The following is a 16,038-nucleotide window of genomic DNA, read 5'->3' on the forward strand; positions in this document are numbered from 1 at the left end:
TCCAACTAAACTGTGTAATTAGTTATTTTTTTACCTACATTTAATACTCCATGCAAACGACTAAAAATTGATGTGATGGAGAGAGAGTGAAAAAACTTGGAATTTTGGTGGCATCTAAACAAGGCGCTGAATTGTACTGGCTAGTATTTCTACCTATCTTAGCATCCCAAGTTGTAATCGCTTATTCGCTTGTATGATAAATGAGCGCGGTTGTGTGTATCACACTATCAAGTTGTAAAATACTCGAATAACTTTTCCCCAGGTGTTTCACTGGTCCAAACTTTTGTCGCTTCTGAAAAGCTTGCATACATCAGTTGGTGCCTTGGTGGAATCCTTGTTGCAACCAATTGGATACATGGGGAATGGCATGGTGTGGCGAGCTCGAGTGCTGCGCTTTACAAGTACAAAAAAAAAAAAACATCCTAGGTATATACTCTCTCCGTCTAAATTATAAGTCATTTTGACTTTTCTAGGTATATTATTTTTGTCATGTATCTATACAAAATATATATATATATATATATATATATATATATATATATATATACACACACACTTAGAAAAGTCAAAATAACTTATAATTTGGAACGGACGTAGTACAAAGTTTCTCTCGTGAGAACCAAACTATTACTTCCTCTCAACTAGCATTATTACCGTGTATATAGTTCAGATGCATGAACGGCGTAACCCTGAATTTTTTTAACCGCTTGGTGGACATAGATACATACTCCACTAAGTATTAGAAATGTCATTTTGTTGCCTTCTGTATATACCAGCATTTAGACGGATAATTTTGCAGATTGCAAAGCTTAAGCAATAAATAGGAAATGATTAGAGTCATGTCACAAATGAGTTTTGCACATTCCTGAAACCCAATATGCTCAGAACATCAACAAAAATCTTTATAAGAATACAGACTTATGTATAGCACATTCCTGAAACCCAATATGTCAATAGATATAGGATGAAATAAACGACATAACATTTATTTGTTTGGAACTAGACTGATAAACATGAACAATGTTTCTTTAAAAAAATAGTTCGTTGTAGCATTAAGTGATCGATCAACCAGTTTAAGTTCATCACCAATCCCAAAGACGGGTGAGTTTGGACAAATAAATTTGTAAGAGAGCATAGAAGCTTATTATTTTTTCTTATCTTAGCAACTAAAAATGGTAAAAAGAAAAATCAACATATAGTCTTCGCCTCTGCTATGCCAGTTTTCATTACCTTTAGAATACGAACTTTTCATGGAATTATCCGTTGGCTACTTCTCTAACAACACGCATCTATCAGATCTTTATTGGTTACATGATGTATCATCAGAAATCCACTTAGCTTTCTGGTGGGGATATCCTGATCCATATGAGAATTTTAGACGACTAAGGCCTCGTTCGGTTATCTTAGAATGCGCCTAGCACTCCCACAATCTTGAATTACCTTGAGTGCTAAAGATTTTCATGAGGGCCAAAACAAGACTGCAAAGTAAAGTGTAGTTTCCTTGGCTGCAGACATAGATCTCCAAGAAAATGCATATTCTTGAGTGTTAAACCAAACCACAAAAGTAGTTCCATGTTTCCTTGAGTGTTATTACAAACGTAATTGCTCATTTCGTTGGGTGTTACTCGAAACCGCCAAGGTAATTCGTATTTCCTTTAGTGCTATTTGAAACCGTCTAGGTAATTCATATTTTCTTGAGTGTAATTTGAAACCCCCAAGAAAATTCTCGGAGCTTTAAAATTCAAAACTTTTGAATTTTCGAAATGACCTCGGATGGAGATATGACCTAAACCAAAGTTATAGTGTTTAAAGAGATCTAAAACTTTTTAGTTCGAATTTTTTACATTTGAAATCATTTAGAATCTCAAATATCCATTACAGGATTCAACAAAATGAGTACAATAAGAAAAAATAATTCAGTTAGTCATAAGTTGCTTTTGAGGTGTAGTGGTAAGTGTTTTTCAGGCACGGCTTTCATTGATTTATGTTTTTTGCTATTGCTCTTTATTTCCTTGGAGATTGCTGGCTCTCAAGGAAACTTTTTTTTTCTCGATCGGGTATTATACCCGTTTTCATTAAGAGGAAAGTTTTAGCCTTTACACAAGCGACCAAAAACGGTGGAGAGACACCATCGTTAAGGCCCCTAGAAGTCCTGTCTACTGGATTAAACGGTTTGTATTACAATGGAACTGTATTTTGCGACCAAACAGCACTGAAGGGCAGCAGCGTTTTGAACCCGCCTGGATCCAGTTGTCCGCTTGGGCAACGACCACTCTGAAGACGTCATGTACGCTTCTCATCGTTGCCCTCAAGGAAACTAATTTCTTTTAATTTCTTTGACGGTTAGGAATATTTTGTTGAAGGTTGCTGGCCCTCTGGAAAACTAATTTACTTGACGATCATAACATTTTCTTGTCCCTTTGGCAAATTAAGTATGGTCCTAGTTTTCTTGGTGGCTAGCCTAAAAAAAAATCATCCTTGAGTGCCAAAACCGTCAAAGAAACTAATTTCCCTTGTCTTTTATCCTTGACAGAGGTTGTTTGATGGTTTGTGGCCAAGTATCATTTTTTGGCGGTTTAAGCCCTGTCCTTGGTGGTTTTGGGCACTCAAGGTAATTTAGGATTGTGGTAGGAATAATTCTAGCTAGTAATCTTTCCAGGAGATGGTTCCTGCATAACCGAACGAGGCCTAATAATACGTTGCACTGCAATTTCTAGGAAAAACCAGTCATTACTCATGTTCGCGTTTAAACTTTCAAGTGGAGTAACAAAATACGCAACTACTCCATGATGCATGAGAAGGAGGAGATCATCAGCAAGTTGATCACCAGGACGATCTTGTGGAGGAGAGAATGAGAGATCAGAAGCGCTAGGCCTATCTAGCTGATAAATTATCACGGCCTGCTGCGGCTGATAAATGAACAAAACCCAATCAGGAATGGAGTCGCATGGAAAAGATATCCACTTGTCCACTCATCATTGCCATTGCTGGATGCTGAATCAAGAGGAAACCTGCGGCTGCTAGATTCGTGCGGCGTGCGCGAGCATTTCTCCGCATAAACCGTCCAAGTGCAGATCCCACATCCGTCGTCTGCCGATCTTCTTTTCGTTCGTTCGCAGGGCTCAACTTCCTTTACACGTCGAATCCACTCTCACACGATCGACACTTGCAGCAACTTTGCAACAGTGCTTTACATTGGCACCCTAACCACCAGTACGTCTCTCCAGTTACTATCTGCAACAACAACCAGCAGCAGATGGAGGGGTCCCTGATCGTGATCGAATCGATCGATCGAGCTCAAACCTGATGGGAGGTCTACGTGTGAAGAACAAGAACGTCTTTAGTCGCTTTCGTATCTGCCAGCGGCCAGCCAGGCCAAGGCACAGCATGCACACAAATAATGAACTCCATTACCGAGCAATTGTGTCCTGAAAAAGAAGAGTTTTCGGCCAGGGCACCATTGCTCGACGTCAACGCCAGTCGCCGACGTACGGCGGCAAGTTGCTGCTTATTCAGGTCTCCCTACTCATACAGCACTGATGGCCTGGTAAGGCTGTCTCCAACAGGAGGTTCATTGGAGAATCCAAACCTAAAATTGGTCTCCAACATAATACTTAGAGCCTCCAACAGAATACATATATGGAAGACCCATTTTGGGTACCAGGAGAGGCATAACCGAAGTCTGAGTATCCTCTCTCCTGAAGACCTATTTGTAGAAAGGGTTGTTTTTTTGAGTCTTGTTGTTAGAGAAGACCAAAAATATGTATTGAACCCTTTGTCTGTAGCGCTGTCCAAAGACCGAATATATTGTATTTTTGGGTCGCAGCTGTTAGAGACAGTTTAAGGTGGTCAGTTCGTCACTACCTCTACCTGCACGCCTTTTTGCCTAAAGTAAGATGAGTTCGTGGGATGGGAATGAGATGCCGGCACAACAAGGCGCCAGATTGATTCGCCCCTGAATGCTTTGGCATATGAGTGAGTGACAGAGATGCAGTTTGGCAATGGCATTGACGTCTTGGAATCGCGATGAAGCAATGGGAAAAAGGCTAAGATAGGGCATGGTAGGGAGCTAGGCTGGCCAATTGTGGTGAGGGATCGTGGAGATGACCGAGATGGAGCTTGGTGATTCTAGTAGTGTCATGCATGCAACCTTCGAAAAGGGTTGGTGTCTCGGTGATGTCATACTGGGGCTTGGGTTGGGCAAAGATGAAGATGAAGTGTTGATTTGGGAACTAAGCTGTTGCTCTTACAGTCACTGTTGGCTTCCTGCATGGTTGCCTCCACACACGTCTAACTCCCAGGTTCTTAATTATCGGTCCGCCATGTGTGCGGCTACTCAGTTCCATCTGTTGATCAATGATTCGACTCAAAGAGTACGAGTCTGCGTCGTTCAGGAAACTTGAGAGAATTTTGTTTTTTGCACATCACCGAAACTCAAAAAATCGGGTTTGGTTCAGCCTGTGAAAGAGATGGTCAGGGAAGTAGCTTTTTATCAGAACCACACCTAGCTAGTTTTGCGCGCTAGTGTATTATTCTATTTTTGTGCAATTTCTATTGTACTTTTCTCACCCTTGACTCCCTATCTCCTTGTCTAAACTCTATACACGTTATATCTTCCTTTATTAGTTGGTTAATAATGTAACGACCTTGATCTATATATAGGCAAGCTTGCTTCATATTGTACAGTCATTTATGTGTCCTTTATTTATGACTCTATCAGCATCCTTTTCATTGTCATATGAGCACCACATATTATGTCTTCTTAGTTGCGTAGTAGTTGATGTTATCAGGTCTTTTCTTTGGTACCTTTTTCTATATGTTTATTTTTTAACCTCTCGACTTGAACTATATTTTTTCTATGATATTTAATACAGAAAGATAATTTGAATTACAATTTTGAATCTCCTTTTAATCCAAGACAAATATTCAAGCACTTATAACTAACATAAAGAAGCTGTTTTTATAGTACCATGGGTAGAAATAGATACAAGGGTATTTCTAGGTTAGTTTTGCGTATTGGTAATGTTGGTTAGTTATAAGTATGTAGATGTTTTTTTAATTATATTTTCTCTAATCAAGACGGTAATTTTTGGGCCTTGAGAATTAACGTGGAGACTTTTAAAATTTATTGACCACATACTAGGATATAATAAGCAAGGTTAGAGCAGCTCCAAGAGACTCTTTATATTCTTTCTAATTTATAGGAACAGAGATTTTGGTGAAAAAATATCATCCAACAGCCTCTTTAATTAAATGTCCCAACATAGACATCCTCTATTCCGGATTTCTCTCTAGCTAAAGATAGAGAGCAAGGATGGCTCTCTATAATGTGCACAAGATATAGAAAAGTTATTGGAGAGTACAAAATTATAGAAAATGATTTTTACTCAAATGCCTCTCCAAATAATAATTCAGAGAGCAAATTTTAGAATGACTCTTTGGAGATGCTCTTACAATCAACTAATACTTCAATTTATATAGCCACCAATAAGGGACTTTGGTCTAGCTTGCAATTATTCTACTACTTCCCCTTGTCATAAATGTAAACCTGTCTAAAATTGTTTTAAGACATATATCTAACTTTGATTACACATGGTTGATTAAGTTTCTGTATTGGGGCTCACACAAAACCCCCTTCAACTAACAAGAATGGTTCAAAGGCTAATATTCCCATGCCATAATATAAAGGACACAAATTCCTTCTTACGGATTACCTTGAGATTTTTCAAATGTTTGTGGGAGACATAGATTGTATATGAGCTATAGTTCTCGATAACATTGGTACTCATACAAAGTGAGTGCTCACGATTGGCTATCTATAATACATGAGAATAGATAGCAAATTGTGACCACTAACTATGTCAATGTTTTATCACCGGCAATCCGTCACAGGGTCCCCGAGACGGTGATTTGTTCGGATGGGTATCGGCGTTTACAGGAACTCGATGGTAAACGCAGGGAGACAATGATTTATACTGGTTCGGCACGCCGGGAAGTCACGGCGCCCTACGTCCAGTCTGGTGTGGATAGTATATTGCACCCTGCGCTATTTGTTGTGTTGCGAGGTATGTTGTGGTTGTGAGTTCTGTCGGTTATGTGTCTTGATCTAGGGACCCCTGCCCTCCTTTATATAGTCTAGGAGAGGCGGGAGTCCTAGTCGGTTACAAAGTAGAGATCCTAGTAGGATTATGTGTAACTAGTCCTAGTAGGATTACATGTAGGGAATCCTAGTTGGACTAGGTCTTCTTCTCTCTTCTCCGTGGGAAACCCCATGGGTCCCGCATCGACAAGCCCCCGAGCATTTCATGGATGAGCTTCAGAAGCCTTCTGTTCTTCTTGGTCTTCGTTGAGTTGTTGTAAATCCATTCCAGGTTCTTCTGAAGTGAAACCTTGAGATGGTCTTCTTTGTCTTTTCTTGGCTGATGTGCACTTTTGGACAAAAGTGCACTCAGTGAGTGTAGCCCCTGAGCCTCTTGCTTATTGGGACAAGAAGCCAGAGGGTCCCTTTAGTCTTCTTGGTTGCTCTGAGTTCTTTTTTGGTTTTTCGTAAAAATTGCACTCACTGAGTGTAGCCCCCGAGCCTCTTGCTTTTGCTTGCAAAAGTTGGAGGGTCCAGATTCTTGTCTTCAAAAATTTTGGGGTTATGTATCCCGCAGCCCTCGAGCCTTCTTCGAGTACTTTTCTTTAGAATAGAATCGGATGAAGGGTCTTGATGTGTATCTTTGTTGTAGTCTTGAGTACTTGTATTATTGGTCTTTCATCCTCGAATTCGAGCCCCCGGGCGTAGTTGAAGCGAATGTCGAGCCCCCGAGCTTAGTGTTTGACTAAGCTGTGATGCTCTTCCGAGTTATTTTTATTCATCCAGGTCGTTTCTAGACTTCTCTGGTTCTTGATGTACCTCTTCCAGGTTGTTTGCACTTCGTCTAGGTTCTTTCTGAACTTGTATGTACCTTATCCGGGTTGTTTTCTGATCAATCCGGGTTCTTTCTGAATTTCTCTTGGTACTTGCAGCACCTCTTTGGGGTTGTTTTCTGATTGATCTAGGTTCTTTCTAAGCGTTTGTCTGGTTTGTCGCTAGGGTCATCAACCTTATCGACTAGACTCTGCACCGTAGTGCTACAACTAGTAACAATGATTTTACAGCCAGTAACGAGTAACACTAGAGTCTGCACCGACCCCAACAAAAGGGCCTGGCTCCGCCCCTGTGTTCAGGTAGTTTAGGCTGAACATAAGAAGTTTCGTGTTGATGGCCTATTCAATACGAAGAAAATAGAAGTCTTAGTGTCAGACTCACAAGCATATTAATCACTTAGCAATTTTAATCAATGTATAGTATGCAAACCATCTCTTTTTTTTATATTAAAATAGCATTCTTATATTTGATTCGCGCATCCTATTTTTTTCTCTCTATGTTTCTCCCCTTTTAGAATTCTTTTTTTTGGAACCTCTCCTTTTAGAATTCAAACGTTGTTCTCACACGAAGCCTACGAACACTGGAATGGATGGCTAGCACTTTTAGCTAAAGTTTTATGTAAATATAGGTGAATTACACATGTTTCGTTAAATTAAGGGATCATGATCACTAGATATTTATGCTCGTAGACTCTGGAGGCATGATAAAATGTGTTAATGGTTGATGTAAGACTTTCTACATGAAAATAGGAACAAAAAAAAAACCTGGTATAAGGCAGGTTCCGTGGCGAAGGCGACATAAAAGACGAGCAACGCCAATACCGCGATACGCTATACCAATTACCACCATTTTCCTACTGCAAAAGGCCGTTTTCCATCACTTTTTTTTAAAAAAAGCCCCGTGGTGGTGGGCTTGTCCATCCTGTCATTTCCCATTTTTACCGGTACGGGAGTGATTTTTTTATAGGATATACAGGACTGAATTACCTTTCGTTTCAAAAAAAAAGGAGTGATTTTTTTTTATTTTTTAAAAAGGGAGTGAAGTCCGTATCACGGTTGAACTGGTCAGAAACACGAGTCGCCGGTGGTGGTAGCCGCATCGGCGAATTCTTAACGGCAACCCAAAGCTTAGAACCTCAACGGCTAGTTCCCCAGAAACCCTCCAGGCCCGTCGATCCCGCCCGTCTAGACGCTGCGGCCTTCCTCACCGCTCGCCGTCTCGCGACTCCCGACCTTTGGAGCCGCCCTTGATCCGAATAAAGCCGCAGCCCCACCGCCGTCTTCTTCCTTCCTCAGCCAACCCCCAAAGGCACAGGCCTCCCCCCTCCCTCCCTTTCCGATCCACAGAACCCGTAGACGAGAGCAATAAGGAGGAGGAGGAGGCGTTCGAGCTTCTCCTTGCCTCGCGTCTTTCAAGCGGTCGCCCATTTCTTGGCGTCGGCGTTCTTGGGGAGGCGACTCAGCAATGGCGACGAGAAACCACCGCGCTGTCGCCGCTGCCGCTCCACAGCCGGCAAACCGAGGTGAGCGGTCGGAAATATTGGGCCTTTCGCTGCACTTAGTTCCAGTTCTTGATCTGTTGTTCGCCTGCTTGTTTGGATCCTCCACCAAGAACGGATTTTCTTTTCATACTATGTGCTGCCAGGGGGCGTCTGATTCCCATTCACGTGTCAAGATTTGATTTCAATGTATCCCGGCTTCTTGATCTTTTCTAGCTTCGTTATTAGATTCGTGCATCAAAATTTGATCGCGATGTAGTCCTGCTTGTTTGATTCGATTTTTTCAATCGATCTGCTCCTGAATTTCTCACGTGAAGCAAAGTTTCAGTTTCAAACAGTCCAATCTTTGTTACTATTTCTTTACGATTTCGGGGGAGTTTTGCTTCGATTTCACACGAATTTCACTCCGTGCAAATGCTGATGGAATTGCCGTTCCTCTTCGGCGATGATGGTCAGGTGCCGCGAGGATCGCGGGGAAACAGAAAGACGCGGCCGCCGCCGGCAGACCTAACCCGACACGCCCAGCGCTCGGTGACATTGGCAACGTCGCCCCCGATGTCCTCGACGGGTAAGACACTAGAGAACGTCGCGGCCTTCTGTATCCGTTCTCTTTCTTTCATATTGTTGTCCTCTGAAACTTGCTTGCCTCGCCGTTACAGGGGGATCAAGCTGCCGGAGGGGATCCATCGCCCCATCACCAGGAGCTTCGGCGCCCAGCTCTTGAAGGCCGCTTTGGCGAACAAGGTAAGCGGATGAGCCACCAGTACTGCATTTGATTTGATTCGGCAGATTCTTGCATCCGAAGCATCTGATTTGGTCTGATTCCAATTGGTGGTTGTGGTTCTGCAGAACGCCGTAGCTCCTGCTCAGCCTGTAGCAGCGCGCGTCGTTACGAAACCAGCTAGGAAAGTGCCCGCGAAGAACACCCCTCGTCCTGAGCAAGCTCCCAAGGAGAACCGGAAGCCATCGGAGGGTGGCGCCAAAGACCCCGAGGGGAACAGGAAGCTATCGGAGGCTGCCGCCGGCAGCAGCCGCTTTGTGCAGAAGGATGGGAGGAAGAAGCACGTGTACACGCTTTCAACCGTCCTTTCTGCGCGTTCTAAGGTTCAGCACTTGTTCTGCTCTTGCATCCAACAACAATTCTGCTCTTGCATCGATGCTGATCGGTTCAGCATTGCATAAACCTGTTGCTTTGTTCTCGTCGATGTCAGGCTGCCTGTGGCCTTACCGAGAAGCCAAAGCCGCTCATTGAGGATATTGACAAGTTCAATGGCGACAACCAGCTTGCTTTGGTGGACTACGTTGAGGACATCTACACATTCTACAAGACCGCTCAGGTAACTGCGGGTTCATCTTTAGCAAGTCTGTTCTCAAGCAAGCTTGTTGAATCTGTCTTCACCATACACACCATGTTCGTGTTTTGCAGCATGAGAGCCGTCCCATTGACTACATGGGCAATCAGCCGGAGCTCAGCTCCAAAATGCGCGCCACCCTCACGGACTGGCTCATCGAGTCTCACCAAAGATTCCACCTCATGCCAGAAACGCTCTACCTCACAATATACATTGTAGACCGGTACCTGTCGCTGCAGCCCGTGCCGAGGAGGGAGCTCCAGCTCGTTGGCATGGCAGCGATGCTGATCGCCTGCAAATACGAGGAGATCTGGGCACCGGAGGTAAGGCCAAAGCTCCATTCGTATCTTGCCGTTTATTCTGGATGCTCGAAACCTGAAAATTTTCTGTCGCAGGTAAATGACTTCATCGAAATAGCAGATTGCGCATTCAGCCGGCCCCAGATTCTTGTCGCGGAGAAGTCTATTCTGAACAGCATGCAGTGGAACCTTACTGTCCCCACTCCGTACCACTTCCTGCTGCGATTCGCCAAGGCTGCCGGTAGTGCTGATGAACAGGTAAAGAAAGAGCTGCTCCGGTTGCCCTCTGTTGCATCACATCATGTGTGTTCTGTTCCTGTTTTGTGCGGAACTGCTGACACTTCTGCTCGTACGGGTGCAGCTTCAGCATATGATTTATTTCTTCGGAGAGCTCGCGCTGATGGACTACGGTATGGTGACGACATATCCTTCGACGGTTGCTGCTTGCGCTGTGTATGCTGCTCGCCTCACGTTGAGGAAGAGTCCTCTCTGGACAGAAACCTTGAAGCATCACACTGGCCTCCACGAGCGGCAGCTTATGTAAGTGCTCTCCTCCTCCCCTGCTGCACTCCATGAATCCTTAAGATTTTGAAACTTGATTGTTTGTGGTGCTCATAAAGTTCTTTTGTACATTGATCATCAGGGAAGGCGCAAGGATGTTGCTCAGGTCCCATGCTGCTGCTCCTGATGCGAACCTGAAGACCGTCTACGAGAAGTACGGCGCGGAGCGGTTTGGGCGTGTTGCTCTGCACCCACCGGCTGCTCTTTGCGACCTTGTCTAGAATTTTTACTAGGTCACAGACAATGGAAGGGGGATTTGCTTGAGTTTGCTTTGGATGATAAAAGTTTGAGAGTTATTTTTTTCATCTCATACTCTATTCTCAGGAGTATATTATAGGGCCTGTTTGGTCATTACTATTCATAATTATATGAATAATCACATTGAAAATTTCTGATTGATTTCACAGAATGCTTTGTTAGTTTGTGATTCTGAACTCTGGTTGATCTGAACAAGCTGCTGTCAACTGGATGAAGCAGCATGTTTATTGTTGCCGCCTAACTGAAAATTCTGCCAGGATCACACTAACTCTGGGTATTTTATCTCAAGATTTTTCACAGTTTTGTAAATGACTCCTGAAACACTTCGTGATTGAGCACACTTGTTTGAAAGAGCAAGGAAGCAGCAGCGATTATTCAAAGATCCCAGTGAGTCAGCGATTTTTGATTAAATTCACAAAATGCTTTGTTAATTTGTGATTAACTGACATTTCACGAAGTGAATTTAAAAATGCTACTTCTGAGGTCTTCAAATCTTCTGAACAAGGGTAGATCTGAACAATTAAAAGAGCTGCTGTCAACTGCATGAAGGAGCATGTTTATTGTTGCACCTAACTGAAGATTCTGCTAACAATCAGAGATCACACTGACTCCCTCCTGGAATTTTGTCTCCTTCAAAAAAATTTCACAGTTATGTAAGACAGTCAGAATTACAGATTGAAATGATTCCTGAAACATTTCCACACTTGTTTGAAAGAGCGATGAAGCAGCAAATGTTCAATGATCCCAGCGACTCACTGAGAAACCAATTATACACTTCACAAAATGCTTGGTTAATTTGTGAAGGACTGAAAATTTCTTTCTTCCCAATGGTTTTACGAAGTGAATTTTAAAAATTCTACTTGTCAACTGGATGAAGCAGCATGTTTATTGTTGCCTAACTGAAGATTCTTCTAACATTCAGAGATCACATTTTGTCTTCTTAAAGTTTTTTCACAGTTTTGTCTGTCAGAATTACAGATTTAAATGACTCCTCGTGATTGAGTGAAGCACACTAGTTGGAAAGAGCAATGAAGCAGCAATTATTCAAAGATCCTAGTGACTCACTGAGAACCAATTATACAACACTTTAACTTTGGAAATTTCTGATTGATTTCATAAAATGCTTTATTAATTCGTGATTGACTGAACATTTCTTTCTTTCGAATGATTTCACGAAATGAATTTTAAAAATGCTACTTGTGAGGTTTTCAAATCTTTGAACTTTGATCTGAACAATTAAAAGAGCTGCTGTCAACTGGATGCAGCAGCATGTTTATTGTTGCCGAACAGAAGATTCTGCTAACATTGATCGATCACACAGACTCCCCTCCGAGAATCGATCACAATACACAGCAGTCAGCACCTGCAGCTTTCTACGGCTGAAGTGACTCCGTTTGACACTCGGAGATCTCAATGTGAAACGAAGTTGACAAAAGACGTGACATCTTTCCACGAGGTTCCACCCTCTTCAGACGCAGCCCGAGCCGCGTCCTTCAACAGCGCCGCTCGCTTCCTCATGTCCTCGACCTCGGCCGTGTCAGGACGCATCAGCCTCTCCACGGCCGCGGCGATCTCCTCTCTACCGACGACGCCGTCGGCGCGGGCCATGTCCCTGAGGCCGACCCCAGTCTTCCACACCTCGGCGACGAGCCGGCTGTTGGTCGGCTGGTCGAACGCGATGGGCAGGGTGAGCATGGGCACGCCGGCGTACACCGCCTCGAGCGTCGAGTTCATGCCGCAGTGGGTGAAGAACCCCCCGACCGAAGGGTGACACAGCACCCTCAGCTGGTCCGTCCACGGCACGATGCGGCCAGCGTCGGTATCGCGGATCAGGCCTCGCGCGCGGGAGCACGCGTCGGCGTCGCGGAGCACCCACAGGAACCTGGCCTTGCTCTCGGCCAGGCCAGCGGCGATCTCGTCGAACTGGGTGGCGGACACCGAGAGGAAGCTGCCGAGCGAGATGTACAGCACCGAGCCCGCCGGCTGTGCGTCCAGCCACGCCATGTAGCCGTCAGCGTCTGGATTTGTCTTGTGCTCTTGCAGTGCCATGAAGGGGATGCAGGGGCCGACCGTGTACACTGGGCATGGAAGGTTTTGCCTCAGCGCGTCCATGGCGTCGCTCTCGAGCTCTTGGAAGCTGGTGAAGATGACACATTGCGCTTTCTTTACAGAGGAGTGGGCTTCAAGGATTTTGTCCAGCAGTATCGCATTGGTGTGTGTGGGTGCAAGATCAGCGAACCTGATTGATTTCGTGCCGGGAATGTAGTTTTCAATCAAACAAGGATCAGCAACATCTGCATAATAGCACGAGATCAATTTGCAGAAATGTTGACGTGCCAAAGAAGAGCAATGTTAGTACGACAGCTGCTAGTACCCGGAGACGCGCCGCCGCCGGCCGCCGCAGGTGGCAGCAGGTGGAAGTTGTACTGCACGGCGAACATGGTGGCGCTAATCGGGCACATGATGCACACAGGCACGCCCCTCCGCGCGCCGACGCCCACGGTCCACGGCACGAACACGTCGGCCACGATGGCCGCTGGCGCTGGCGGCGCGAGCCTGTCCAGAAGCCGCTCGAACGGCGCCGCCATCTTGGTGTACACGGCCTCCAGGAAGCCGACCATGTCGTTGGCGCGGCCGTGCTCCGAGGGTATCACGTTTGGGATGGCCTCGAAGCGGAGGCGCGGGCCCAGGTCCGGCAGCGCCGCCGGGGCGCCGAGGAGGCCGAGCCACTCCTCGGTGACGACGACAGTGATGGTGACGCCGTCTCGAGCTGCCAGGAGGCGGCACAGGTTGAGCATCGCGTTGACGTGGCCACGGCCCGGGTACGGCACGGCCACGAGGTGGCACGGCGGCGCCGCCATGGAGCCCATTGTTCCAGCTGGGTACGCTTGCAAGTTGCAACACGTGCACCGCGCACGCACTCACGCGAGAAACCTTGGTCTTGTGAACTGTGACGACTGACGAGATCCGCCATTGGGGACGCAGTATTATAGCTGAGTCATGCTGTGGGGTTGGTGGTGCCTCGATATCCTCCGGGCTCTGGCGAATGGCGACGATGGACTGCACGCCATTTCTGACACCTTCTATTAGTTTTCAGAGACCTATGAAACCCAAAGGAGAGCGTTTTGGAGTAGCAAGGACCAAGGCTTTGCAATTGTGTCCAAGATTGGCGCAAGAAGAGAGATGGCCTGCCTGAAGAAGGCCATGGGCCAGCTCAATTTGGGCTCGTTGAGGCCTGATATCCTTGGAAAATAAGTCCATCTGACCTCTCTCTCAACTACTTTATGAGTTCGATTTGTCTCACTCAAATAAAAAACCAATTTTTTATGTGTTCGATTTGTCTCGCTCAAATAAAAACCAAAATTTTAGACTCTCTCAACTTTTATATCCGTCCAACTTAGCTCCCTAAGCGATTTAAAAACGGTTTTGGCTAAAGTGACGCCATGCCAGCTGTCCTACATGGAGCCACGTTAACAACGAGAGATAAATCAGACTTTTGTAGTTCATGATATCAATTAGACTATAAAAAATATCCAAAAAAAATTCTAGAATAAAAATATGCATTTAAAAATACTAAAATCTGATTTAATGTTAGAAAGTTCATAGAAAACGTGTTGTAACAAAAAAAAATATGAAACAAGTTTCATATATTTCCTAAAATCATGCTCCACCTTTTTTGTTTCTTGCTTAGAATTATTTTAACCTTGTATAGTCTCATAAGTTTTGAAATTTACCCAAATATGAAACAGAGGATGTAGACCATAGTGTGAACCACCACGCAACCCAACGTCCAAATTGCAAAATTCCTCGGTAGAAATGTCTTTCTTAACCAATGAGACATGCATGAGAAATTCCAAATAAAAAATATAATTTAAGCTCTGATTACACATTAAGAACATCTATCACGTGGTTTAATTTTGTATTAGCGTTGTCTTCTTCAGGGGATATCATGGGATGATGCATGCAAACTCATTGGACCATCAGTGGCAGCGGCCTATGACTTTCTCAGAACTGATGTTAATAGACGAGACAACTTCCTCATTTATCACTGTCATCGAAGGTGTGCGTACGCACCAGGAGCACATGATCGAGCAGCAAGGCAATTTAGATATGCTCGGGATACTACTCTTCATGTGTTTCCTAAAATCGTGGTCTAGATTGTGGTGTTTAGTTCAAAAATACATAGAGCATGATTTTATAGAAAATATGGAACCGGTTTCACCTTTTTTAGTTACATATTTTATAATCAAGTTAGATTTCAGTATTTAAAAATGCATATTTATTCCCAAAAAATATTTTGATAACTTTTTTGAAAAAAAATATATATTTCTATAATTTTTTATAGTCTAATCAACCTCCATGAACTGTCATGGAAGTCCAATTTACCGACTTATGTAGCGTCACATGATGGGTAACGTGATACCACGTTAGCCAAAGTCATATTCAAAATCGTTTAGGAAGGTAAATCAGATGGTTTTAAAAGTTAGAGGACTCTAAAACAATTTGATTTTCTAATTGAGGGAGGAAAATCGATCTCGCACAATAGTTGAAGGAGGTTAGATAATTTTTTTCCATTCTTGAACTGACGAGGCATTAAAAAAACACTAGCTACTCATCAGGGCTATTTCTTTTTTTTTTAAAAGGATGGCTATTTCTTTATTGGGCTGGGCCTAGGGCTATTCCTGATCCAAAATGGAGCGGTGTTGTGAGTTGTGACGGCGATGGCAAACAAAAAAAACATCGGCACGTCAATGGTCAAGTGGGAAAAAAACTAGCTATCTAGCTGACATGTGAACCCGCTTTGCAAACCATTGTGTAGTGGATCACTGTGGAAGTGGTGGTGGTTGCCTGGTTGGTGGCGGCTTATAAGTGGTAAATATCTCGTGTGGTTAAATATGTGGGTCACTTTAGGCCTCTTCGAAACGCAGGATTTTCATTAAAATTAAGAAAATAAATTATAAGAATCAGTTTAGTTTTTTAGAAAAAAAACATAAGATTTAAAAAAACTTTCCATGTTTTAAAAGGAGCCTGAATCTCTATCAAGGTGGTATGGCATTCGGGATGCCATTATCTTCTATGAATAGCAAATAGTAACTATTCCTTGAAATTCTTTCACTGGTGGTACAGAAATTGGCATAGGAAGCTGTGTCACCTTTG

The 16,038-nt window shown here is 43.9% G+C and overlaps 2 protein-coding genes across 2 annotated transcripts; one reads left to right on the forward strand and one right to left on the reverse strand.

Annotated features, from left to right (window-relative positions):
• Positions 1–7,217: 7,217 nt before the first annotated feature.
• LOC136517800 (cyclin-B1-5-like) lies at positions 7,218–11,245 on the forward strand. The gene is made up of 9 exons (XM_066511446.1): positions 7,218–8,435; positions 8,868–8,979; positions 9,071–9,155; positions 9,261–9,515; positions 9,623–9,748; positions 9,838–10,086; positions 10,159–10,320; positions 10,424–10,602; positions 10,706–11,245. The coding sequence occupies exons 1-9, from the start codon at positions 8,378–8,380 to the stop codon at positions 10,842–10,844; spliced, it is 1,365 nt and encodes a 454-aa protein (XP_066367543.1). The 5' UTR covers positions 7,218–8,377; the 3' UTR covers positions 10,845–11,245.
• Positions 11,246–12,291: 1,046 nt separating this feature from the next.
• Positions 12,292–13,805, reverse strand: LOC136519085 (UDP-glycosyltransferase 87A2-like). The gene is made up of 2 exons (XM_066512743.1): positions 13,256–13,805; positions 12,292–13,175 (listed from the first exon to the last, which is right to left on the reverse strand). Exons 1-2 carry the CDS (start codon positions 13,749–13,751, stop codon positions 12,292–12,294), a joined length of 1,380 nt encoding a protein of 459 aa, XP_066368840.1. The 5' UTR covers positions 13,752–13,805.
• Positions 13,806–16,038: the final 2,233 nt, after the last annotated feature.

This window comes from Miscanthus floridulus, chromosome 17, assembly GCF_019320115.1.
Source record: "Miscanthus floridulus cultivar M001 chromosome 17, ASM1932011v1, whole genome shotgun sequence".
NCBI lineage: Eukaryota > Viridiplantae > Streptophyta > Magnoliopsida > Poales > Poaceae > Miscanthus > Miscanthus floridulus.

Excerpts from the sequence above, each read along its gene's own strand:
- LOC136517800 (XM_066511446.1), top strand. The coding sequence starts at position 8,378 with ATGGCGACGAGAAACCACCGCGCTGTCGCCGCTGCCGCTCCACAGCCG. Across the intron at positions 10,087-10,158 it reads AGGAGATCTGGGCACCGGAG|GTAAATGACTTCATCGAAAT; the intron begins GTAAGGCCAAAG and ends TTTCTGTCGCAG. Across the intron at positions 10,603-10,705 it reads CTCCACGAGCGGCAGCTTAT|GGAAGGCGCAAGGATGTTGC; the intron begins GTAAGTGCTCTC and ends ATTGATCATCAG.
- LOC136519085 (XM_066512743.1), bottom strand. The coding sequence starts at position 13,751 with ATGGGCTCCATGGCGGCGCCGCCGTGCCACCTCGTGGCCGTGCCGTAC. Across the intron at positions 13,176-13,255 it reads CGGCGGCGGCGCGTCTCCGG|ATGTTGCTGATCCTTGTTTG; the intron begins GTACTAGCAGCT and ends GCTATTATGCAG.